The sequence below is a fragment of the Cervus elaphus genome, chromosome 18 (assembly GCF_910594005.1).
Source record: "Cervus elaphus chromosome 18, mCerEla1.1, whole genome shotgun sequence".
Classification (NCBI taxonomy): domain Eukaryota; kingdom Metazoa; phylum Chordata; class Mammalia; order Artiodactyla; family Cervidae; genus Cervus; species Cervus elaphus.
The window spans coordinates 110,791,537-110,818,897 of record NC_057832.1 but is presented as its reverse complement, the minus strand read 5'-3'; the positions used below and the strand labels follow the sequence as shown (position 1 = coordinate 110,818,897).

General features: G+C 41.5%; 2 protein-coding genes across 2 annotated transcripts; one reads left to right on the top strand and one right to left on the bottom strand.

Annotated features, from left to right (window-relative positions):
• Nucleotides 1-8,405: 8,405 nt before the first annotated feature.
• PRSS37 (serine protease 37) lies at nt 8,406-14,800 on the top strand. The gene is made up of 6 exons (XM_043872576.1): nt 8,406-9,134; nt 9,452-9,556; nt 11,415-11,556; nt 12,805-13,058; nt 13,889-14,025; nt 14,547-14,800. Exons 2-6 carry the CDS (start codon nt 9,523-9,525, stop codon nt 14,685-14,687), a joined length of 708 nt encoding a protein of 235 aa, XP_043728511.1. The 5' UTR covers nt 8,406-9,134; nt 9,452-9,522; the 3' UTR covers nt 14,688-14,800.
• An 8,684-nt stretch (nt 14,801-23,484) lies between these two features.
• TAS2R5 (taste 2 receptor member 5) lies at nt 23,485-26,572 on the bottom strand. Its single transcript, XM_043871801.1, is given in 4 exon segments — nt 23,485-23,578; nt 23,580-24,018; nt 24,021-24,353; nt 26,311-26,572. Coding segments are annotated over 4 exon segments (1,128 nt in total).
• Nucleotides 26,573-27,361: the final 789 nt, after the last annotated feature.

The window sequence follows — 27,361 nt, the reverse complement described above, 5'->3', positions numbered from 1 at the left end:
AGAAGCAACGGTTAGAAATGGATATGGAACAACAGATTGGTTCCAAATAGGAAAAGGAGTATGTCAAGGCTGTATATTGTCACCCTGCTTATTTAACTTATATGCAGAGTACATCATGAGAAACGCTGGGCTGGAGGAAGCACAAGCTGGAATCAAGATTGCCGGGAGAAATAGCAATAACCTCAGATATGCAAATGACACCACCCTTATGGCAGAAAGTGAAGAAGAACTAAAGAGAACTTTCACCTCTTGATGAAAGTGAAAGAGGAGAGTGAAAAAGTTGGCTTAAAACTCAACATTCAGAAAACTAAGATCATGGCATCCGGTCCCATCACTTCATGACAAATAGATGGGAAAACAGTGGAAACAGTGGCTGACTTTTATCTTTTTGGGCTCCAAAATCACTGCAGATGGTGATTGCAGCCATGAAATTAAAAGACACTTATTCCTTGGAAGGGAAGTTATGACCAACCTAGACAGCATATTAAAAAGCAGAGCCATTACTTCATCAACAAAGGTCTTTCTAGTCAAAGCTATGGTTTTTCCAGTGGTCATGTATGGATGTAAGAGTTGGACTATAAAGAAAGCTGAGCACCAAAGAATTGATGCTTTTGAACTGTGGTGTTGAAGACGACTCTTGAAAGTCCCTTGGACTGCAAGGAGATCCAACCAGTCCATCCTAAAGGAAATCAGTCCTGGGTATTCATTGGAAGGACTGATATTGAAGCTGAAACTCCAATACTTTGGCTACCTGATACGAAGAGCTGACTCATTTGAAAAGACCCTGATGCTGGGAAAGATTGAGGGCAGGAGGAGAAGGGGACGACAGAGGATGAGATGGTTGGATGGCATCATCGACTCAATGGACATGGGTCTGGGTAAACTCCGGGAGTTGGTGATGGGCAGGGAGGCCTGGCATGCTGCAGTTCATGGGGTTGCAAAGAGTCGGACATGACTGAATGACTGAACTGAACTGCAAGTGCTCAGTGGGATTTCCCAGGTGGTTCAGTGGTAAAGAATCCACCTGCCAATGTAAGGGACATGGGTTCAGCTCCTGGTTCAGGAAGATCCCCTGGAGAAGGAAATGGCAACCTACTCCAGTTTTTCACTTTTCACTTCATGGTACTCGAGTTCCATACTATACAAACACTGTACTAAGCACTTTGTTATTGTTGTTTAGTCACTCAGTCATGTCTGACTCTTTAGAGATCCCATGGACTGTAGCCCACAAGGCCTCTCTGTCTATGGGATTTCCCAGGCAAGAATACTACAGTGGGTTACCATTTCCTCCTCCAGGGTATCTTGCCAAACCAGGGATTGAAACCACCTGTGAAGCCCCACTAAGCACTTTAAGTACTTTAAAAAAAATTTTTTTTTTTAAATTTTCATGGGAAACAAAAAGATAGAGTAGATACATTTTATGTTATTTTACAAAGTAAGAACTTAACCTTAGGAAATATACTTAAAAGTCATACAACTAGTAAATGATGGTTTGTTCAAGGATCCCAATTTCAGTCTGATTCCAAATCCCATGTACATCCTTCTCCTCCACACAATCTCCCGCTTTTCTTCACCCTGTCTGCAGTTTTCCAGGATGACTTAGCTCATTTCCAATCTCCCAATGGCTTAAGACTTCTCGGTTCTCTCCACACTCATAGTCATGCAGCCTGTCCTGCAGCCCCTGACTGTTTCTACTAGCACACTGCAGGGATGCTCAGAGACCAGTCATTGTGACTCCAACAGCAATAAGTTCATTAGTTAATCAAAATTAAAACTTTAATTCTGGCTTGAAAATATAGGGAGAGATATTCTGAACAGATGGGCACTTAAATATAGGACGGTACTTATTCTCTGAAAACAGATTATCTGGATTCAAATCCTAGCTCTATCCTTACCAGTAGTAGAAACTTGTACAAATTAGGTAGATCTCTATATCTTAATCTCCTTACTTGTACACCGAAATCACAAACAAACTTCTCTCCTAAGGTTGCTGTGAAAATTGAATGCATTAATGTATGTAAATAGCTTGAAAGAATGCTTGGCATATATTGCATATAATGTGTGTTCAATAAATGTTATTTTATACTATGGCAGTTTCAAGAATATTTTTACACTGATAAATGGCAAACTAATACTCAGAAAAAGATAGAGACAAAGCCTCTCCATTACTTACCAAATAACTAAACATTGGATACTGACTGATATCACCCTGCTTTTTTGTGTTATTGCTACTTCTTTATCAGTGACAGCTCCAGCCCTAATTTAATCCTCCTACCTACTAATTAAAAATTTGAAGAACCCAATTAGGGTTAGGGTACCCCAATTAGAGTCAGAATGTTCCTTCTTGACAACACCGAGTTCTGAACTGACTCCATTTCTCTAACTCCATCTTCCGAATTATCCATCAAACCCTTTAAGACGCCCCTCCCAAGTTCCCTTTACTGGGACACGTGAGGTTCTCTGGAGTGTGTTGTCCCTGCTGCATAAAGCTAAATAAACCTCACTTTAAAAAATTCTTGGTGTTTTTCTTGGTGGCATTTGGTTAGTGGGTTCAACAAGTTAGGTCAAATATTGCTTTCTCCAGTTCAGGAAAGGAGACAGGAAAATATAAAACTATTACTTTTTTTAAAAAAATCTATGTTCCAACTGGGGTTTCTCTTGCTATATCAATTTATATTTCTGGGTCTATGGGTTTTCATCTAATAAGTAGTAAAAGAACAATGATTTATACTATATCCCCAAGCATTCAGCATAATGCCCAGCACATGGCATAAACTCAATACATAGGTATTATACAAATGAATTAACGAGTGCTCGCTTCGGCAGCATATACAAATGAATTAATGAGAGATTAGAGTAAAACTCACTTTGCATGAAAGGGGTCACTGGAAGGCTCTGAAATTAATGCAAGGGTTTTATGGATTCATATATAAAGCAAGAATCATCACTAAAAGCTAATATTATGTATACAGACATGTGTAGTTCTGTCCAAATATATACATGTGTGCATTTTTTAAATCTGTTGAATACTAATTGGTTTCTGCCATGCATGCATGAATGCATGCTAAGTTGTTTCAGTAATGTCAGACTCTTTGCGACCCCATGGACTGTTGCCCACCAGGCTCCTCTGTCCATGGGATTCTCCAGGCAAGAATACTGCAGTGCGTTGCCATTTCCTACTCCAGGGCGTCTTCCCAACCCAGGGATCAGACCCGTGTCTCTTGCATCTCCTGCATTGGCAGGTGGATTCTTTACTAGCGCCACCTGCTTCACAACTTTTTTTTAGCATAAGAACTCCTTTTAGTCTTAAAATATTTTGAATCTTTTTATGATGTTAATGTTGTTGTTCAGTCACTAAGTTGTGTCTGACTCTTTGCAACCCCATAGACTGAAGCACACCAGGTTTCCCTGTCCTTCACTGTCTCCCGGAGTTTGCTCAGATTCATGGTCGTTGAGTCAGTAATAATATCTAACCATCTTATTCTTTAGTCTTTCCCAGCATCAGGGTCTTTTCCACTGAGTCAGCTCTTCACATTAGGTGGCCAAAATATTGGAGCTTCAGTTTCAACATGAATCCTTCTAATGACTATTTCGGGTTGATTTCCTTTAGGATTGACTGGTTTGATCTCCTTGCAGTCCAAGGGACTCTGAAGATATATGATGTTAATACATCATGTTTTATTAATAAGACTAAGAGGGGTTCTTATGGTCAAAAAGGTTGCAAACCACCAGCATAGGCAATGTTCTCATTCCTTCTTACTCTAAGCTCTTCCAGCACATAAATCTAAGTCTTATTTAACTCCCACAATCTATCCCTGAATCTAGACCATCTCTTGTTAGCATGAATGCTCAGTCATGTCTGACTCTTTGCAACCCCATGAACTGTAGCCCATCACACTCCTCTGTCCACCAAATTTTCTAGGCAAAAATACTGGAGTGAGTTGCCATTTCCTACTCCAGGGGATCTTCTTGACCCAGGGATCAAACCCACATCTCCCATGTCTCCTGCATCATCAGGTGGATTCTTTACCACTGTGCCACCCAGAAGCCCAAGAGGACCATAAAGGGATACTATAAACAACTCTGTGCCTACAAACATGAAAACCTAGATGAATTCTGTCTAAGATATACTCTGCCAAAACACAAACAAGAAGAAATAGACAATCTAAATATGTCTAAATCTATTAAAGATACCGATTAAACAATAACCTTCCAAAAGAGAAAGCACTGGGCCCAGATGAGCTGACTCACGAATTCTACCAAACATTTAAGTAAGAAATTACACCAATTCTCTGCAATCTTTTTCAGAAGATAGAAGTAGAGGGACTATTTCCTAAATTATTCTATGAGGCCAGCATTATCTTGATACCAAAAACAAAGTCATTACAAGAAAACTACAAAAAAAACAAAAAAAAAAAACCTTCTCATGATCAATAATCCTCAACAAAACATCAGTCAAATCTAATTCAACAAAGTATAAAAAAAATTATACATGCTCTAAGACCACGTGGGATTTCTGCTATGTATGCAGGACTGATTCAACATTTGAAAATCAATTAGGAGCTTCTTTCCTGTTTTCTTCTAGGAATGTCAAGGCTTCGGGTCTTTTGTTTAAGTATTTAATTCATTTTGGTTTAATTTTTGTGAGTGGTGTAAGACAGGTTTTCCATTTCAGTTTTCTGCATGTGGTTAGTCAGTTTTCCCAACACCATTTATTGAAGAAAAATAGAGTGTTCTTGTCTCCTTTGTCAAATATCAACTGATTGAATACATAAGTGTTTATTTCTAGGCTCTCTATTCTGTTTCATTGTGCTATGTTTTTATTTTTATGCCAATACCACAATGTTCTAATTACTATAGTTTTGTAGTATAGTTTGAAATGTGATGCTTCTGGCTTTGTTCTCAGGATTGCTTTGGTTATCTGAGGTCTTTTGTGATTCTATATAAATTTTAAGGCTGCTCCTTTATTTCTGTGAAAAATGTCATTGGAATTTTGATGGAGATCTCATTGAATCTATAGATGGTTTTGGGTAGTGTGGAAATTTTAACATTAATTCTTCCAATCCATGAACGTGAGATATCTCAATTTTGTTTATGTCTTCTTTAATTTCTTTCTTCAAAGTCTTATAGTTTTCATTGTACAGATCGTTCACTTCCTTTGCTAAATTTATTCCTAGGTATTTTATTGTTTTTGATGCTATTGTAAATGGGATACCATAAAATTCCTAGAAGGAAACATAGGGAAGAAACTCCTTAACATGGGTCTTATCAATTTTTTTGATTACGACAGTAACAATACAAGCAACAAAAGCAAAAATCAACAAATGATGGTACACCAAACTACAAAGCTTCTGCACAGCCTGTAGAGAAAACGACTGGTAGATGACATATTTCCCAAACTTCCCCGGTTCTGACCCATAAGCTTTCCCTCCCAACAGAGCTCTACAGCCTTATCTCCAGCTGAGGCCCAATCAAACGAGAGAGAGATGCCTTCAGTCACTCACCAGTTATCATCAGCAAGGTTAATAGGATACACTTCATGGTGATGCCTGAATCTTGTCCTGAGGATAAGGTTGTAGTGGAAACAGGCACAAAGCAGGAACAGAACTTATAACCCACTCAGGGATTCTCAACAGCAGGATTAAGTGCAAATGAGAGAACTGGGATGTGGATTCTATAAGTCTGTCATTTAGAGACTGCTTCTTCCAGTCTTGATCCTTAGTAAAAAAGGATTCATTAGTTACACCTGCCAACTCTCTCAGTCAATTAGCACAGAAATCCTAGCAGTCTAACTGATATCTGCCCTATGAGAAGATGAGTTTCAGGGGTCTGAGCTTTATCCCTTATCTAAGGAAGTAAGAACAGAGTGAACCTTCTGTGGTATTAAAATTCATCCCAAGTTCTTTCCCTAGCTTCTCAGTTCTTTTCACCAGTTCCTTCCCCACAAAGTTTAACTAGCAGCCCTCCCTCTACATGTCCCATTGACCCTCTGCTTTCTGGGCTACTCTGACGAAGCAGAGCTATGTCCCCACCCTTCTCTGTGACACGGACTCCCTTCTCCTTTATTCATGTCACACTCGGCCCACCCCTCCTCAGAACCACTTCACTTGTACCGGTTGTATTCACAAATACCATTTGAAGAAAAGTTCTCAACCAACACCAGTACTAGAGGCCCCCGTCAGATCTCCAAATCTGTTCCTACTACACTGCCCTCTGGGACAGCAGCACTGTTCCTACTACGCTGCCCTCTGGACAGTACTCTTGTTCACTCACTCTCTCCTTTCTCTGTGGTTGCCTTATTTAAATGGATTTTTTGGCAGCAAATGCAAGTTGAGTGAAAGTCACTCAATCGTGTTCCTACTCTTTGCGACCCCATAGACTATACAGTCCATGGAATTCTCCAGGCCAGAATACTGAAGTGGGCAGCCTTTCCCTTCTCCAGGGGATCTTCCCAACCCAAGGATTAAACCCAGGTCTCCCACATTGCAGGCAGATTCTTTACCAGCTGAGCCCCAAGGGAAGCCCAAGAATACTGGAGTGAGTAGCCTATCCCTTCTCCAGCAGATCTTTCCAACCCAGGAATTGAACCAGGGTCTCCGGCATTGCAAGCGGATTCTTTACCAACTGAGCTATGAGGGAAGCCCAAATACAACAAGGATATTACTTAAATAGAAAATCTTGTTATATGGCAGAATGAAACAATAATAGATTTAGAGTCGCTTTAAACCTTAGATATGAGGCCTTAGATAGATATTAGGAATGAGGCCATGGACAGGTATATCTCCATGTATATATATGTATGGAATCTATAATAACTCTAATAAAGAACTTAATGATAAGAAATTTACAAACACGAGGAAATGTTGAATATCATACATATACATACATACTCATAGGATTCTAAAGTTATCTTTCACAAAGAGAAACTTTAAGAACACTGTCAATATCAGATATCAATATCTCAAAACAAAAAGGGGGAAAAAAATGAAATTGGCAAACAAAAGGAAACATTTGAGGGCTAATGTATCATAAAAAAAGTTATTTATTGAAACAAGAAAATTAACACTTGAAAGTAGTTTTGTAGGCCTGCAAATAAGTGTGTGGGGTAGGCAGGCAGGAGTGGGTGGCAAAGAGGGGATGAGAAGAGATGAAATGAGGTGATGTCAAGGGATCTCCCTAAACCATGCTAGGGGTCATTCTACAGTCAGTAGGGAACTACTCAAGAGTTTTAAGAAAGAGACTAATACTCTCTCCCCTACAGTTTAGGAAAGATGTCTGAGTAAAACAATGTTAAGTCGAGCAATAGTAGGCAGGCACATGCATTAGTTCAAGTGAGTCAAGATTATGGCCTGGAGTAGGGTGACAGCAGTGAGAATGGAAAGACATGGATGGATTTAAGAGATCTGGGGAAGCAGGATGGACTTTGGGATTGAGTGGCCAGAAAAAGAGAAAAAAATTTAAAGTGAAAGGTAGAGTTGTCTCCTAAAAGGAGGAAAACAGGCAGAAGACTGAACTTGAAAAGCTAGAGGAATAAGGAGTTTAGCTTGACAGGCTAAATTTCAGGAGCTGAGAGGAGATGCAAACAGTGGTTCCCAGGAAGCAGTCGTGTATGCGTGACCAGAGCTCTGGGCTACAGATACCAATGTGAAGCTCATCAGCAGGCAGCAGACCCCAGTGCCAGCTTCTCCAGAAAATCTGCTTTTCTGCTCTCAGTCCTCACATCCCCAGACAAACTCCCTTCCTGGTCCAGAATCTTTCCAAAAGAACCAGGAAAAACCATCTGACAGTAAAGTCTCTCTCTTTCTCAAATTTTTAACCTCTATTTAACTAATCCCACCCCCACCACAGAAAACCTTCCACAACTCCATCTTGTCCAGGAATCTCAAGTGTATTTCATAAACAAGCCCTAGTCCCAGTGTGGCTGTGTTCACTGTGAGGTTTAGGAAAGTATGTGCCATGTTAACGTTTTAAAACTGATTTGTTTTTGGTGGCGCGGGGTCTTCGCTGCCATGCGCGGACCATCTCCAGTTGTGGCAAGCGGGGGATGCTCTTCCTTGTGGTGTCCAGGCTTCTCACTGCAGTGGCTTCTCTTGCTGCGGACACAGGCTCCAGGCACGCAGGCTTCTGTCATTGCGGCCTGCGGGCTCTAGAGCTCAGGCTCAGTAGTTGTGGCTCAGGGGCTCAGCTGCACCAAGGCATGTGGGATCTTCCCAGAGCAGGGGTTGACCCCGTCTCCCCTGCACTGGCAGGCAGATTCTTAACCACTGGACCATGAGAGAAGTCCCCATGTTAACTTTTCATTCCACACTTCAGGAAATTTGTGTGAGGGACTGTATAGTTTTCCAAGATTCATGAATGCTAGCTGATGAGCTGAAGCCTGGAGGATGTGGCTAAAAAGTGGTGGGTATCCGGTAATAAAATATAGATACTGTACTTCTAGTTTTTCCAGCCATGTGTGACTTTGAGAAAATCATTTAAATTCTTTGTTTTGGTCCTGTCACTATAGATCAGGAGAAAAGAAAGAATGATACCAGCCCTGCCTCATCTTTCCAGGGTTGCTGTGACACTGGAATAAGACTATGAGTTTAGGAAATTTTCAGGGGTAAGAATGATACAAAGCTTACTTAATTTTGTATCTCAGACTAACCTGATATAAAATCACCACTAACAATGTCTGTAAAGAACTTTGCTCAGTGACTGGGATGCAGTAAAGGCTCACAGAACGTTGGCTATTAGCATCCAGGCTCTTTGTGTTTCCAATTATCCAAGGATGACATGGCAGTCTATTATTGGCTGACCAATCTCTTCATTAGGTAAAAAGCACTTAGAGGTCCTGCCAACCATTCCATAGATCCTAGATCTAATGTAAATCATTCCCTGACTGTCAAAATGACTGCTCAATGAATGCTTTACATTTCCCCATTTCCTTAGCTCAGACCTGCTGATCACAACAACCAGGCCAAGCTGGTGATGATGGCGGAGTGATGAAATAGTGAACCCAGGGAAAGATGAAGCTAATGTAACAAAGAGGGGAGGGGCTGAAGAAAAGTATAAGTAGGGGGCTTATTATATTAGGGGGCTTATATATTAGGGGGCTCAGAGCAAACCTGGGCACACCGTCTTCCTGAACTAAGGTGAAGAATCCTGTCCCCTACAGCCCTGGCCTGAAAAACTCCATGGGGACATAAGTCCTAAGCCTGGAGTTCCCTTTCCCACAGACAGCTGAACTGCTTTTGGGCAGATGGGCTTTTAGGGACAGCAAACTGAGGGACCTGGGTCCAGAAGACCAGTCATGAAGCTTCCTTGTCTTTTCCGTGAGAGGCATAGCCCCCCACCTTCCCTGGAACAGAAGGGCCTCCATCTGCCCATTGGAGCCCTCCTTCCCTGTTGTGTTCATGCCCAGAGCTGCTTTTCAACCCTTCTGCCTAACCATACCCACTGGTTCTACTAGGTGTTCCAGAGAAACTACTGAACTGGGAGCTCCATACTCTGCTGATCTTCTGCCCCTCACAAAGGGAGACTATGAAGTTTACCTTCTGTTTGAGTGTCCTTGCTGGTATGTATCCAGGACTTTCTACTCTGTCATATAAGGCATAGGTTAATATAGAACGGAGGAGGGCAGATGCAGGATGTGGGGATGGCGCAAAAGAGAGTCAAGAGAAACTGTCAGGAGCAGCACTGGGGATTCCCCTCAGACTCTCGCCACAGGCTCTCTGGACAGGCTGAGAAGCCCAGTGCTAAGCCTGGGGGGTAGGTTATGGTGTATGTCTGCCTTGGAGAGTTCCACGCTCAACACTCAACAGTGAGTGTTCCACCTTGGTTATTCCAAAATACGGGCTTCATCACACAGGGGCAAGTCTCAAGTGTAGTCACAAGGACAGAGAACTCATTTTGACAACTGATATGCCTCCCTGTTGTAAAAGCTTAGAGACTCAGAATTCGGGGAATGGAGAAGATGGGAACAAAATATCAAATGCAAGGACCCTCCATCCTGTACTCCCTGACTATCATGAAGCTCTTCTGAATTCTCCAGAGTGGGCTTTCCCACCACACCCTGACTGCCTAGGTTGTTGCATCACAAATTAGCTGCGTGAGCTTGGACAAGTTAATTAATCTATCTGGGCTTCAGTTTCTACAGTCAAAATGGGAATATTCCTACCTACATTATAGAATCATTGTGAAGATTTAGAACAAGAGTGCAATGGCTCTTGTCCTTATTAATACCCCACCCTTTTTCCTTGGGGTTTCTAACAGTGTGACTCCAAAGAAAAGGGTATGGTGAGGTACCGGCCTGGGCTTGGAAAGGTTTAAAATAAGAACCAAGGGCAGCTGAAATAAAAACAATATTTCTGATATTACAATCAGCCTTCCTCCTCTTTCTTCTCTTTTTTTTAAAAATAATTCATTTATAAAAGCACTGCATGGTCATACTAGAAAATTGAGAAATATTAAAAAGTATAAAAAATAAACATCATTCATAGTCCCACCTCAGTCAACACATGCTAATGCACTGTTTGAATTTATTCCCAGGCTTTATTTTATTTATTTTAATGGCTTATTTTTGTTTCTTTACTTGTTCTTAGATAATTGGATTACTAGATTAAATGTACATTTTTATTATTTTTTAACTGAAAGGTTATTAGTATTCCTTTGCTGTTTAATATTCTTTATAAATGCAGTTTTAATATATATGCTGTTCCATTTGTTCACATCCCTTTGTATTTCAATATCCAACATTACTGTATTGGACATTCATATAAGAAAGAAAGAAAGTGAAGTAACTCAGTCATATCCATCTCTTTGCAACCCTATAGCCTACCAGGCTCCTCCATCCACAGGATTCTCTAGGCCAGAATACTGGAGTGGGTTGCCATTTCCTTCTCCAGGGGATCTTCCTGACCCAGGGATAGAACCCAGGTCTCCCACATTGCAGGCAGATTCTTTACCAGTTGAGCCACAAGGGAAGCCAAAGAATTACCTATTATAAATAGTGTTAAAATGAGCACATTTACTAATAATCTTGGTCTACATCTGATTATTTCTTTAGAATCAAGAATTCTTGGGATTGTAATTATTAGGTCAAAGGTGACAAACCATTTACAATTCTTGATGCTCATTTTTAAGTTGCTTTTGAAGAAGACAGAATCAATTCCCATTCCTATAAGCAGTAAATGAGAGTCTTTCTCATTGTACTCTCTTAGGCTGAATATTGTTAACATTAGACAAAAATGATTATTAAAACTATTAGATAAAATGGTATGCCATTTTTATGTACATTTTTATTCTTTAATGTCAAGTACCTTCACATTTCCTGCCCAAATGACTGTCACTTTAAAATCGTCCGCATTTCCATCCAGCTGGGAAGCTGCTGACTGTCTCCTTTGTCCTAAGCACTTCTCATTTCCATCCCTCAGGGACGCTCTTCTCCGCTCACTCGTCTGTGCAGAAAGACGACCCTTCCCCCTACCTGGCCTACCTCAAGTCTCACTTCAACCCCTGTGTGGGCGTCCTCATCAAAAGCAACTGGGTGCTGGCCCCTGCTCACTGCTACTTACCGTGAGTGTTGAGCGTCCTCACCCACTCTACTCATTTCGCACTGGTGATTCTCAAACAGGGCCAACGTTCCCCCCAGGGTACATTTGGCAAAGGAAGACACTCTTGGTTGTCACAGTAGAGTGAGGGCTGCGGGGAGGGCTGTGCTAACGGCATCTGCCTGGTGAACAGACGCCAGGGCAAGCAAGGATGCTGCTTAACATCCTACAGGGCACATGACAGCCCCTCCACAACACAGTCATCCAGCCCCGCATGTCAACAGGGCTGCTGGGGAGCCCTGTCCTATGCAGTATGCCTCCTCGGTCTCCCATCAGTCTTTCCAAGGTTTTTTTACTGGCAATATGAGTTTTGTCAGTTAAGGAACCAGCAGGCAACAGATGGTACACTCAGATTTTATTAAATTGAGGAGACTTTATAAAAAGAACTAATGACAAAGGTATGGTCTAGTTATAGGGAAAACATAGACAACAGTTGAGTTCCTCTGGGGTTCAGTACTAGAAAGATGCACTTACTACTCCCAGACCTAAAGGGGCAGGGGGAGAATGACTTTAAGCGGGGAGAGGAAAACAGTCAGTGAGAGAGGAGAGTGCACTGTGCACAGACTGCCTGATGGAGGTTCTAACCTTTGGTCAGGAGACAGTCGACGGCCACAACCCTATGGCAACCCAACGGGGTCGTGCAGGTGGGAGGATAAACACGCCAACCTCTCCCTTTTCCTTCCAATTCCTTTTTGGTGCTTCTTATCAGCCAAATAGAATCAAATGCCAGAGGAGAAGAAAGCTCATTGACTTAATCCACCTATTTCACCTTCCAAAGTACAGAGAAGGATGAAATAGAGTTGCGAGGAGATCTGATAAAGCAAACAGGAGCTGTCCAACACTAAAGTCACCTCATTCTCTTCCCGACACCAGAATGGAAATGCCCGGATAGGCTGGAGCTGGAAAGGAGGGGAAATAATATTTCTAGACCATGCATTCTTTTCTCTCCCACTACATGAAAACAGAGAAGTTAAAGGTTCCACCACTTAACTGTGTGACCATGGGTGAATACTCTCATGTGCCTCCATTCCTTCATCTGTAACATGGGGATTCAAAACAAAATCCCCCTCACTGCCTTGTTGTGAGTAGTAAATGAGGGAATCCAGGATTCAGACAAAGCTCTTGGCAAAGCACCTGGCCCACTGTAACATCAGCTTTGATGATGATACCAACAGTGATGATGATGGTGACTTCCAACCCCTTATCCCTCCAGAAATCTGAAGGTGATGCTGGGAAATCTCAGGGTCAGAGTCAGAGATGGGACAGAGCAAACAATTAACCCTATCCAGATTATCCGCTACTGGAACCATAGTCATAGTTCGCCCCAAGATGACCTCATGCTTATTAGGCTGGCTAAGCCCGCCACCCTCAACGAAAAAGTCCAGCCCATTGCCCTCGCCACCAGCACCGTCAAGCCAGGCACCATCTGCATGCTTTCAGGTTTGGACTGGAGCCAAAACAACAATGGTGAGTGCACCTGCCACCGAACATCAGGTCATCAGTTATATCTGATGAGACAAGTTGGGGAGGAGCCCATGTCCGTAAACCTGAGAGCAGAGGAGGGTGGGGTGGAGACCAAGGGGAGGTACTACCGGAGGGGTCTGGCAAAAAGAGACCCTCCCAGAAGTCCAGAGTCCTCCTTTCCCAGGGTGTCTAAAGCCCCACTGCTTCTTCAGAGCTTTGGCAGATGGAGCCACCAGGCCACCCGACTCAGCACAAAGGCCACGCCTCCTGATTGTCAGAGGCACGGTTCACATTAAAAAGGCTCCTCTTTCCCATACTGGCTCACTTCTCTTGTGGAGGACACCTGACAACTTGAGTCAGGTCACCTCTTATTCCTCCAAGAATAGACACAGAGTAGAAAGAAAATGCTGCTTTTTAAAGAGACATAAAGGCCATTTCAAAATCCTCAAGATTAACCCTCATAACCATGCACAAAATCACGTCTTCTTTCTTCCTCATTATTTTGTTCAGTTCAGTTCAGCCCTCTTTGCAGCTCCATGGACTGTAGCACACCAGGCCTCCCTGTCCATCACCATCTCCCAGAGCTTGCTCAAACTCATATCCATTGAGTTGGTGATGCCATCCAACCATCTCATCCTCTGTTGTCCCCTTCTCCTCCTGCCTTCAATCTTTCCCAGCATCAGGGTCTTTTCAAATGAGTCAGTTCTTCACATCCGGTGGTTCAAGTATTGTTCAGACAGATACAAAACATCAGTTGAAACAGAGGCTGGGGATTGGAGAGCTAAATAACATTTGTGAACAGGAAGGTTTCTTTTATCCCTGTCTTCCCTCAGGCAGACACCCTGATTTAAGGCAGAACCTGGAGGCCCCTGTGATGTCCAACACAGCCTGCCAGGAAACCGAACAAGGAAAAAGCCACAGAAACTCCATATGCGTTAAATTTCTAAAAGTGTTCAGTCGAATTTTTGGGGTAATCTTTTCTCTCTATTCAATTTTCATTCCTTTGGATATGTCTAGTTAACTATTTAACCACGGTATTTAAAAAATAGAAAGCCCACAACTTCACAAATTTTTGAGAATTTGGTAAGGCTGCAGCAAAGCCTCCCATTATCTTCAGTAAAGGGCCCTCATTAGAGACACCTGTATTCATTAAAGGGCATCATGCATACTTTGCTTGGTTTTTGTAGCACTTTAAAAAAAATTAATTCAAATATTTCACAAACTGAAACAGGCTTCACCAGTTCAAGTAAATGGAGTTTGACTCATTTTACATGTGAGTTCTAGAAAGGCTTTTCTCTGACTTTCTCAATGTCACACAAGGCTAGTTACGACAAAGTTACATAAAAGAACCAAGCTTCCAGTCTGCAGACTCTTACCTTGATGCAGCATGCTACCTCTAGACAGGGCGCATCCACACAGTGACTAGAGAGCTTCTATAAGGAGATTTGACTGCATCTGTCTGCCCCCTTCTCTGTGTGTGATCCCTTGTAGGAGGTGGCCGTTGCTACTGTCATCTGCAAAAACAAGCTGCAGGGGATCGAGGTCGGACACTTCATGGGAGGGGATGTGGGCATCTACACCAACGTTCAGAAATATATCACCTGGATTGAGAGCACCACTAAAGACAAATGAGACCATTTTCTCCCTAAGCGTCCCAGTGGCTCTGCCATGGACGATACCAACCACAACTTACCCCACATTCAAAATAAAACGTCCAAATAGAAATATTTGGATTTACCACACCAGTATCTTGTGTTTTCTCATTTGTATCTCTGTGCATATCCCATAATGAGCTGAAGAACCAAGAATGAAACATGAAATAAGCATTTTCCACACTGTCCTGGGTTATATATATTATCTCATTTAAAGCTTATAACAAACCCTCAAAGTTCTCTTTTCTTCCCACTTTACAAATGGGAAAATTGAGACAAATAGAAGTTACTTAACATTATCTATAGGTGGTAGTTTGTCAGAGCCTGAAATGGAATCCCAAAATGCTGGATTCTTAGCCCTATGCACTTAGCCTTGAAATTATAGGCAAGTCCATAGCATTACAACAGATACTGGCTTCTGTTCCCTGCTACCTCTCTGCTTTGCTTTTTGCTTCTCTTCTTTTCACAGCTATTTGTAAGGCCTCAAGAGGCAGGTCAGGTGGTCTGGTATTCCCATCTCCTTCAGAATTTTCCACAGTTTATTGTGATCCACACAGTTGAAGGCTTTGGCATAGTCAATAAAGCAGAAATAGATGTTTTTCTGGAACTCTCTTGCTTTTTCGATGATCCAGCGGATGTTGGCAATTTGATCTCTGGTTCCTCTGCCTTTTCTAAAACCAGCTTGAACATCTGGAAGTTCTTGGTTCACGTATTGCTGAAGCCTGGCTTGGAGAAATTTAAGCATTACTTTACTAGCGTGTGAGATGAGTACAATTGTGTGGTAGTTTGAGCATTCTTTGGCATTGCTTTTCTTTGGGATTGGAATGAAAACTGACCTCTTCCAGTCCTGTGGCCACTGCTGAGTTTTCCAAATTTGCTGGCATATTGAGTTCAGCACTTTCACAGCATCATCTTTTAGGATTTGAAATAGCTCCACTGGAATTCTATCACCTCCACTAGCTTTGTTCATAGTGATGCTTCCTAAGGCCCACTTGACTTCACATTCCAGGATATCTGGCTCTAAGTGTGTGATCACACCATCGTGATTATCTGGGTCATGAAGATCTTTTTTGTACAGTTCTTCTGTGTATTCTTTCCACCTCTTTTTAATATCTTCTGCTTCTGTTAGGTCCATACCATTTCTGTCCTTTATTGAGCCCATCTTTGCATGAAATGTTCCCTTGTATCTCTAATTTTCTTGAAGAGATCTCTAGTCTTTCCCATTCTGTTTTCCTCTATTTCTTTGCACTGATGACTGAGGAAGGCTTTCTTATCTCTCCTTGCTATTCTTTGGAACTCTGCATTCAAATGGATATATCTTTCCTTTTCTCCTTTGCTTTTGGCTTCTCTTCTTTTCACAGCTATTTATAAGGCCTCCCCAGATAGCCATTTTGCTTTTTTGCATTTCTTTTCCTTGGGGATGGTCTTGATTCCTGTCTCCTGTATAGTGTCACGAACCTCCATCCATAGTTCATCAGGCCCTCTGTCTATCAGATCTTACTACTTCTCTCTGTCTCCACTGCTACCACTCTGGTAAACCTGGAGTATTGCAGTATCTCCCACTTTTGCCTTACTAAATTCAACCTGTTCTCAATACAACTTCTTTTAAAACTTAAGTCAAGTTCTGTCACTTGTCTCTGTTTTTTAGCAGCGACAACCTCTCCAATGGTTCCCTCACTCAGAATAAACAAAATATGTGTACAATGGACTATAAAGGCCCTAAAACCATGGGCCCCCCTGCCCCTTTGACCTCATCACCCACAACACCTCTACTCCAGCCACAATGGCCTCCTTGCTCTCCATTGAACACATTAGACACTTTTTTACTCAAAACTTTCACACTTTTCCCAGATTCCTGAATGGCTACTTCCCTCATTCCCTAAAATCTTTGTTTGAATATTTTCTGGACTTCCCTGGTGGCACAGTGGATAAGAATCTGCCTGCCAACGTAGGGGACATGGGTCTGCTCTGTGGTCTGGGAAGATTCCACATGCCTCGGAGCAACTAAGCCCACGCACCACACCTATTGAGCCTGCGTTATACAGTCTGAGAGTTCCAGCTATTGAGCCTGTGTTAAACAGTCTGAGAGTTCCAACTATTGAGCCTGCGTGCTACATCTATTGAAGCCCATGCACCCCAGAGGCTGTGCTCTGCAACAAGAGAAGCCACCACAATGAGAAGCCTGCACACTGTAATAAAGTAGCCCCTACTCACAGCAACTAGAAAAAGCCCCCACACAGCAATTAAGACGCAGAGCAGTCAAAAGTAAATAAATAAAAACATTTTTTTAAGACTACAGGGATTTCCCTGGTGGTTCAGTGGCTAAGACTCCATGCTCCCAATACAGGGGGGCCTGAGTTCAATCCTTGGTCAGGCAACTAGATCTCACATGCTACAACTAAGACCCGGTGCAGTCAAATAAGTAACTTAAATAAATATCTTCTTAGTAAAGTCTTGTCTGACTACCCTATCTAAAATTAAGACCCCACTTCTGGTGCACGTTCATCTTCTGTAAGAATTTGGCAATGCATATGATAAACTTTAGCACTATGCATATGCATATTCTCTGATGTCTACCTTTAGAGTTTTACAAGATGTTCACTGTAACACCATAGAGAGCAAAACACTGGTAGGGTGGGGAGCCACAGAGTGTGGCTCATTTTTTAAAAGGCAGTACAATCATACACAATAACATGTGTGGTCATTCAATAATATCTACTGTTCTAAACACTGAAGACACAGGAGAAAATCAAAGATTTCTGTCCTCATGGAGTATACATTCTAGTTTAGAGACACAGGTAAATTTTAAAATGTATTATGTCAGGTAAGTACTATGAAAAAAAAAACTAGAGTACTGAGGTAACATTTTAAAGAGAGCATACATTGAGAATTACTCAACAAGGATCCCCAAAGCTGGAGTAGGTTCTATGAAATTTTCTTGGAAATGCAGAAAATAGAGTTGAAAGGTGGTTGGGAAAGGCAGTGTCTGCTCTCCTAGAGAAATCGTTGATTAACATAGAAGAGTCAAAATGCGATGACCAGGAGTGAGGAAGTGAGGATGAGGAATATGTTTATGACAAGTTGTGATAGTAAAGTGTGACAGAATGTGGCTCCTGAGTCTTGAACGTCCCCAGAAAGCACTGATGCTGACAAATGGGCAGAAGAAGGGAAGAAAATAAGAGATCCATCTAGGGAACATCCAGGACAGGAATCTCAGGAGTAAGGGTTGAATTGGCTACCATTCCTCGGGGGATACTGGGAAAGCCCAAAACCAATTTACAAAGCTAGGGGCCTGGGAGTGAAAGATGCTGTCATCAGATATTCCCCCAACTCTTCTACTAGTTCCTCAGAGATACCCAGTGCTGAGTTACAAAACCTTACTAAAAGAAAGAAAGCCTAAACTGTTGATACCTGATTTTCAAAGTTATCTTTTACCTTAAATTCAGGATAAGTTCATCTTAATGATACTATGCTAAGAAAACTACAGTGAGATTAATACTCTACTCTTCTTAACCTCTTTTGCACACTTAAAAGACATCATGCCTGAGTCCTATCTCAGAGACTCTGGCGGAATTGCTCTTGGGCAAGACTTGGGCATTCGTGATACCTTTTAATCTGCCAAAGTGATTCTCATGTGCTGCCAAGACTGAGAACTTGAAACTAACCATGAAGCATGTACTATCTAAATATTTCCTAGAATTTTATAGAACACTAGAGGCTACAAAAAATGGTTTTCTAAAAACTCGTGTTTACTGATTGCTTCATACTGCTGTATAGAAACACATTAACTCTTAGATATTGACCTTATATATAGTTACCTTTCTAAATTATTTCCTAAAATTTTTTAATTATTGGGATTTTCTATGTAGACAACCATATCTGCTTAAAATAATGACAGTTTTATTTCTTTTCTAATATTCACATGTTTTATTTCTTTAATCTGTTGTTAAGCATATAAATCAGTGGGTTTTTTTTAATATAGTCACAGACTTAAGCAATTACTGCACTATTTAAACCTAGAACATTTTCATGACCCTGACAGAAACGATATATATCCATAAGCAGTCACTACCCAATACCTATATCCCCAGCACCTGGAAACTACTAATTTACTTTCTGTTCTATAGATCTGCCTATTCTGAACCTTTCACATAAAGGGAATCATAAAACATGAAGTCTTCCTGACGGGCTTCTTTCAGTGAGCATGTTTCAAGGTCCATCTGTGCTGCACCATGTATCAGTACTTCTCTCCTTCTTACGGCTGAATAATATTCTATTACATGATTATGTGTAATCACACACACATCACACACACACTTTGTTTATCCGTCCATCAGACAACAGACATTTGGGTTGTTTCTACTTCTTGACTAGTATGAACAGTGTTGCTGTGAATATTCATTGGTAAGTTTTTGTGTGGACATATATTCTCATTTCTGTTGGCTATATACCTATGAGAGGAATTGCTGGCTTATACAGTAACTGTATTTAATGTAGAATGTTGAAGTTTTGAAGCTACTCCACTAGCTCCCACTAAAGGAAAGAACCTCAGCAAAGTTTTCAGCTTTGTTCTTAAAATGCTCATACATTGCTAATGTTTTCTCTTTAATTAAAAGTAAGTTGTCGCCAACAGTTCATTTTGTCTTCAATCTACATGCTTAATTTCTTTGGTCTGTTTCTCCTATTTCCATCTTTTTACTGTTTCCTGATACCTTCTCAGAACGTTCTTTGAGCTGATCTTCCAGTTCATTAATTCACCGTCAGCTGTATCAATTCTGATGCTTAATGTCACTGTTGAATATGTCATCTAATCTAAAAATACATGTTTCAGAAACCAAAGTGGAATTAGATTTTTTCTCGCCACAGGACCTGTCATCTACGGCAGGTATGATCTAGAATCAACCAAGCAGAGGTTCTTAGCCAGGATTTCAGACCTCGGTACTATAGTTCAAAGGGACATGTGAGGCACAGAGGGACATGTGCCACACAGAGGCAGTGGCAGTGTCAAGGTCACAATGCTGACCTTGTGAATGTGGTGCCAGCATCAGTCCCTCAAGAATGATTTGGTTGTGTTCTCAGTTGTTTAGACCCCTTGATTCCCTTTCTGATATTGATTCTCCCTCTTCCCTTTGATTCCAAGAGATAGCCAATTCCCTTCCAATGAATTAAATTTATTCTTAAGTCATATCAAGTTGGACACATGAGCTGGGATGTGGGGAGGGTACAGGAGAGTTAAAGAACTAATTTCTTCCTTCTACATAGTTCAGATTCTGTAGCTACTGTCATAAGTTATGATTTTAAAAAGCAAAGTAAAAAATATATTACTTAAATTCACAAAAATTAGTGACCAGAAGAACGACAAGTAAATAAAAATAATCAAATATTGAAGAGAGGAATAAATTTGAGGTTAAGTGAGACAATCCCCAAACTTTGATGAATGGGATTCAAAAGTTACAGTTCAAAGCTAATAAACCAAGTAAGAGAGACAAAATATTTAGAGTTGTGAAAGTCATCACCAGAAGAATGACGACAAAAGGTAAAATGTGACTACATCTGGGACTAATGTCAGGGCATTTTCTACCTGTCTGTACTGTTTACATCTCTTCCTAGTTCCCCTCTAGGCTGCACCATCAGAGATCTCAGTCCATAAGAGAAAGGAAGGTTAGCTGAACCCACACATACACGCGCGCACATGCACATGAACACGGACCCAGCTGCAGCTCTGAGAATGCAAACTATAAAAGATTTAATTACACAAGATTTAACTCAAGAGCACAGATTTGCCTCCAGATTTGTTTTCTTGGGTAAAACACAAAGTAGCCTCACATCCATCATGAGCTAAATCACATACAGAAGAGGAAGGAAATTCAATCCCAAAAGATGACTAGGAAAATGCAAGTGTTCTGTCCCTGAGAAAAGCAAGTCACAGAAACTTCAGTCTGTCATGATTTTGGATCTTGGCTTCCAAGCATCCCACTAACACCAAACTTGAAAGATTAGCTGCTTATTTCACCTGTTTAAAAATACTCAAAAACTTGAGCATGCCACAGGCTAATCCCAGCATGAAGTCTCACAAGTATGAACAAGAAGAACTTAAGGTTTACTGGAAAAAGCACAAGACTGGGGGTTCAAACCTCTGGGACTGTTTTATTAGCTGATGATCTTGAGCAAATCATCACTCCAGCCTGAGTTTTGTCATCTACATAATGGGAAAACAATTACCACTTGCATAGAGTTGCTAATAAAATCAAATGAGATAATAGACTACATATAAGAACACATGATACAAAGCCCAATACAAATGTTAGGTAAGTATCATTATTACAACAACTGGTCACAGCAGACAGCTGTATAGGCATGGCATAATGGAAAATCTATCCTACTACTAAAAATATAGCCAGAGAGAGGTATCTCTCTACTTGAAAAGGATGATTATTATCATTTCCAGAAGACTAATATGGTGCTTGGCCTCACACAACTCACAGTGACATCAGTGGAGCTATGCCTCCTTTGAACGATGACCAATATCCACATGCACCTAGGACACTCCTCAGTTCACAGCTTTGGATAAGGAAAAGATATGTGTTAGAACATGTTAATGAAAGTAGATTAGCACGGTGAGTAAGAAATGAAAAAAATGTAAGTATATCAAGTACTGTTCTTTAGATTACAGAGGGGAAATGTGTTCAAATAAGCCTAAAAAGAAGGCTGAGGAAGTAGATACAAAGGATGCGAAGCTAACTCCTTAGGAAAGTCATGTGATATAAAGAAAGAGTCTGGGATAGGAGTCAGGAAAGTTAGTTCTGGCTCTCTGTGAAACTCTGGAGCAGCCCATTACCCTCTCTGGGCCTCATTTTCTCTATAATATATAAAAGGAGTTAAAAGGCTACTTCACACAGCAAATCAATCATTTAGAAATTGTTTATTATAGCCCAGGTCATATTCTAGGCACCAGGAACCTAAGGAGGAAACAAAAACAGGCAGAGTTCCTACTGCCATGGATTTGATGTGCTGGATGATCTCCATTCAACTCGAAGACCCAACGTGCTAAAACTCTGCCTTTAGGCTGTGGAGAGGCCAGAGTGGACAGACAGGATGGCTAAAGACCAAAGAAAATAAGGTTTGACCTCTGAAGGGAGCAGTGTTCTTTTGGGGAGCGGAAGCAAGTGCCCCTTGCTCCCATCTTGCTTCCCCCAGGTCCTGGGCATCAGAACTTAATACCAATTATGGCAGCCAATTGACTTTTATCCTAAAAGGAAAGTCTAGGGCTCAAAGAAACTTCCAGAAATAGAAATATATTTTGTTTTGTTTTTCAGTTAGATAACTAGAGAAATGGGAAAATCCTTTGGTACTTTTTTTTTTTAACTTATCTAAAATGACTAACATTAACAGACAGATGAAATTTCTTAAAAATTAATGATCACTATAGTAATTGTTCCTAACCTCTATTTCATATAATAGGAAAAACACAACTTATATATGTAAATTTAAAAGAAATGAATTATTTGTTATATATAAACAGAACATAACACTTCTTTTACCAAACATGAAGCCCCAGCCTTGATTTCTATAATACATGAAAATAATGTACTTCATATTGTCAAGAGAGAAATACTGATTTTTATTCTGCATTTTCTATTTCCCATTTGTTGATTTAGTGTTAAAGAAGGAAAGTTTTTACTCAGCCATTAAAAAGAGTGAAATATTCACACTATAAAATAGATAATAAGAACCTATTGTATAGCACAGGGAAATCTACTCAATACTCTGCAATGGCTGTATAGGAAAGAATTTGCAAAAAGAATGGATATGTGAATATGTGTAACTGATTCACTTTGCTATACACCTGACACTAACATAACATTGTAAATCAACTATACTCCAATAAAAAAAATTTTAAAGAAGAATGAGGTAACACCATTTGCAGCAACATGGATGGACCTAGAGAGTATCATACTAAGTGGAATAAGTCAGACAGAGAAAGACAGATATATGATACCACTTATAAAAAGTGAAAGTCACTCAGTCATGTCTGACTCTTTGTGACACCATGGACTATACAGTCCATGGAATTCTCCAGGCCAGAATATTGGGATGGGCAGCCTTTCCCTTCTCCAGGAGATCTTCCCAATCCAGGGACCAAACCCACGTCTCCTGCATTGCAGGCGGATTCTTTACCAGCTGAGCCACCAGAGAAGCCCAAGAATACTGGAGTGGGCAGCCTATCCCTTCTCCAGCAGATCTCCCTGACCCAAGAATCGACCGGGGGTCTCCTGCATTACAGGCAGATTATTTACCAGCTGAGCTAGTAAGCAGAATCTAAAAAGAAAAAAGTTGATACAAACAAACTTATTTACAAAAGAGACACAGACTCACAAACTTAACAGAACAAACTTATGGTTAGCAGGGGGAAAGAGTTTGGGGGAGGGACAGATTGGGAGTTTGGGACTGACATGTATACACTGGTAAATTTAAAACAGATAACCAGCAAGGACCTAATGTGTAGCACAAGGAATTCTGCTCAATATCGTGTAATAGCCTAAATGGGAAAAGAATCTGAAAGAGAATAGATTCATGTATATGTATAACTGAATCACTCTGTGTATACCTGAAACTAACACATTGTTTATCAACTATACTCCAATATAAAATAAAAAATTTTTTAGGGGAGAAAGAAAATTTTTTAAGTCAGTCCTCTTTGGGAGAGCTATCAAAAAATTATTTCAAAACAGTCTCCTGACCACTCCTCTCTCTCCAGCTCACAGGCCCTGGGCTCTTCAAGCACACACAGTCTTCCACAGGATTCTCTCACATGTCTGCTTCATCCTGGGGTTCCCCATGATCAGTATGACAGAATGAGGAGAAGGGTAGTGTCTCAGAGATGAAGAGAGTGATGAGATTCACAGGAAAAGTCTTGGAGCTGATGGAGAAGGGGCTGGCCAGGATGTAGACCACGTAAAGTATAAGGAAACAGGCCAAGGACTTCCGGACAGTGATGTGAGCCTTGGCCTGAGCATCTCTTCTGCCAGCTGTATGGACCTTCATCTTCCTGTAGTGTCCATACAAAGGGACAATCAGCAGCCCAGAGGAAACAAGAAACATCATGCAAGGCATCATGCTTCCTGTATTGAGCTGTAATACACATATATAGTGCCAGTTTGAAAGGGGGAATAAGATGCTGCTGTTTCCTTGGGAAGGACTGGAGAAGTCTAAGCCACCCCTGACTGTAAGTTACAAATTGATCGTGAAGTACACCAGGAAGCAGCAGCAACTCAGGTAACAGGCCCTCTGCTTCAGCCACAAGACCGCATGTTCACGGTCAGGATCGTCCTACAGTAGCAGACACTGAGAAAACTCACAAACCACAGGCTGGCCTGGCTTACCAGAACCCTGAAGACACTGAGATAGCGAAGCCAATGGCTGCTCTGGAAAAGCAGGAACAGACTTAAGTCCACCACAATCAACCATTGCAGAAGCAACCAACAGACTGCCAGGCTCGGGACAATGAGGTTATACAAGGACTCCCTGGATGTTCGGAGCCATTCTCGAAAACTCCAGACCACAAAAACTCCATTTCCAACAAGGCCAATGAGAAATTCAGCCACTGCCACCAGCATCAGCAGTCCTAGGACAGAAGTCGGCACGGCTGGGGAAGTCTCTCACTGCTGTCGCAGAAGGTGCTCTGCTTTAGTGCAGATAGGTGTATACAGCTCTTGGCTACACTGCAGATTCCCTGAAGGTGATACCACACTCAACATAAAGTCTTAGATCGCAAAATCTGGATTTGGTCTTCAGTTCAGTTCAGTCGCTCCCTTCTGCAATCTGTCCTCAAGCATAGACTGAACAGCTCTGACCAGAAGCAAAGAGTTTAGAAGTTACAAATTTCTCTCTATTTGCATTCGCATGAACGAACCTGGAACAAACCCTGAGACTAGACATTTGAAACATCACAGAGACCAAGTCTCCTTCTCAAGGATATTGGGTTAACATTAGATACTAACACATTATATAATAAGGGCTTTCCCAGGTGGCACTAGTGGTAAAGAACCCTCCTGCCAAATGCAGGAGACAGAAGAGACAGGGTCTGATCTCTGGGTTGATGCCCTGGAGTAGGAAATGGCAACCCACTCCGGTATTCTTGCCTGGAGAATCCCATGCATAGAGGAGCCTGATGGGCTACAGTCCATGGGGTCACAATGAGTTGGACACAGTTGAAGCAACTTAGCATATACACACATCAACAAGAGAGACCAAGTCAAAACATTCTTAGATTCTATACCATGCCAGATGTGAGCTTATTCATATAAAAAAGAAATTCTATTTTCATAAAAAGAACTTTGAACATGTAAGCATGAAAGCTGAATAAACTCAGAAATTCAAAATATATTTTATCATTAAAGACAGAATTAGGGGAGTCCAGGAAAAGAAAGTAATCAGAGAACCAGAACATATCCCACTTAAGTGGCAAATAATAAAAAAAATATATAGGAGATAGGGTACAGAAACCATCACTATTAATCATGATCTCTGAGGTCATCTGCCTTATGATCAATTATCCACACACACTTGACTTAGCGTACACCTCACATCAAAATCTTAAGAGAAAGGAGATTGGCTCCAAGAAGTGAAAAAAAAAACTAGCACAGTTAGCAAGAAATAGAGGGAAAGTGCTTCATTTATTGTTCAGATTCCAACTTCCTTGGATCCAGCCAAAAGCAAATATGTTTGTGATAGGCCGAATTCTAAACTGGCCCCCAAAGTTCCCACCCCTTGGTGTACACACCCTGAATAATCCTTGAGCAGGTGCAGGGCTATGAATAACAGAGGATGTCACTCCTGTGATTAGGTAATATTACATGGCAAAGATGGGGGGCTTTTGCAGATGTAATCAAGGCCCTAATCAGTCAAGTTTGAGTTAAATCAAAAAGGAGATTCACCTGATTTAATCAGTTAATGTCTTGGAGGAGGAACTGAGCCCTTCTGCTGGCCCTGAAGAGTCCAGTTGCCATGTTATGACAGTGTTGCATGTTGAGGAACTATAGGAGGCCCTGAGATGCTTAGACTGACACCCCCATCTAACAGCTGGCAAGAAAATGGGACCTCATCCTACAAATGCAAAGAACTGAACCCTGCCAATAACCAGGAGCTTGGGAAAGCACCCTGAGCTCCAGAAGGAACACAGCCCAGCCAACATCTTAACTGTGGTTTTTGAGAAGCCTGCACAGAGGGCCCACTTGGGCTGTGCTGGGAGCCTAATCTACAGAAACCATGACACAATAAAAGTATGCTGTTTGAAGCTGCTAAACTTGTCTTGCTATGCAGAGAACAGAAAACCAGTATGGTATTCGATATAGGCTAGAAACAACCATAAAGGAAATGAGAAGACAGTGGAATTGGATTGGAGGGGAAAGGCCAGGCTGGCTTCTTAGGAAGGCAGCACGGGCATAGTGAAGAGTTCTGTCCCATGTCCCAGCAGCACCTGGGGCACTCTATGCAGCTGCAAGTGAGCCAGCACCCTCGCGAGGTCTCAGCTGTTCCACTGAAAATGTAATGGACTGTAGGACTGGCTTTCAGTTCACTGAGGTCAGACACACACCGCGCACCATGTGCCAGGCAGCGCGGCAGGCACAGGGACACAGCAGTGAGCAGCCCCTGGGCCCAGGCTGCAAGCGCTGTGCCGCAGCCCACCCACCTGAGGGCCTGGCGCCTGAGAACCCCGCCTGCAGCTGTGGAGAGGCAAGGGGAAGACCACAACTGCCACTGGTCAGAGAGCCGGGATGAGGCATGAACCTCTCCAGGAGCCAGGCTTCTGTGGTGACTTTTCAGGCAGCAGGTGCCACTGTCCTTCTCTCCTACCTGCCGCATTCGAGGTCTTGGGCAGTGGAACCTCAGGCAAAGCAGGGAAGCCACTGACATGTATCCAGAAAGCCCAGTCTTGCCTCAAAAAAAACCACCAGGAACAAAAAGATGGTTTCTTGACAGATTATGAGCTAAACCACATAGAGAACTGAGATAATTAGCTAACTCTAATAAGAAAAATGTTTGTCTAAAAAACATCTAGCAACTAATGCAAGGTTCAAGTCTTTTTAACACTCATTATTTCAAAATTACAGCTATTTTTTTTACTTCATTTCATCAGGGGATACATAGTCTACACTGGCAAAGAGAACCAGATTACCTATAATAATTTAGAAAAATGTGATCCCTTCCATGCAAAACATGAAAACTCAGTTTTGACATCCGGAGTTTAACAAAACAAGCACTTTGCATTGCTTAGAGAGCAACAGCTCTGGTTTCTATTCTGTTTTCCACATTACTTTCTCATTTTATTTCAAACTTAAAGAAGACATAAGAAAAAGAGTTGAGGACAGAAATTTAATTAACTCTACAGTAAGTTAATTATAATAAGTTAATTTTACAGTAAGTGAATTTTACTATTGGCAGTTCTCTAGAGTAAGGGCTGATTTGATCTCCCTCCCATGTTGTGGACACCGTCCATAGAATTCTTCAACAGGTCTGATTCCTCCTAACCATTATAATCGAAATGTCCTTAGTCGCTCAGTCGTGTCCAGCTCTTTGTGACCCCATGGACTGTAGCCCGCCAGGTTCCTCTGTCCATGAGGATTCTCCAGGCAAGAATACTGGAGTGGGCTG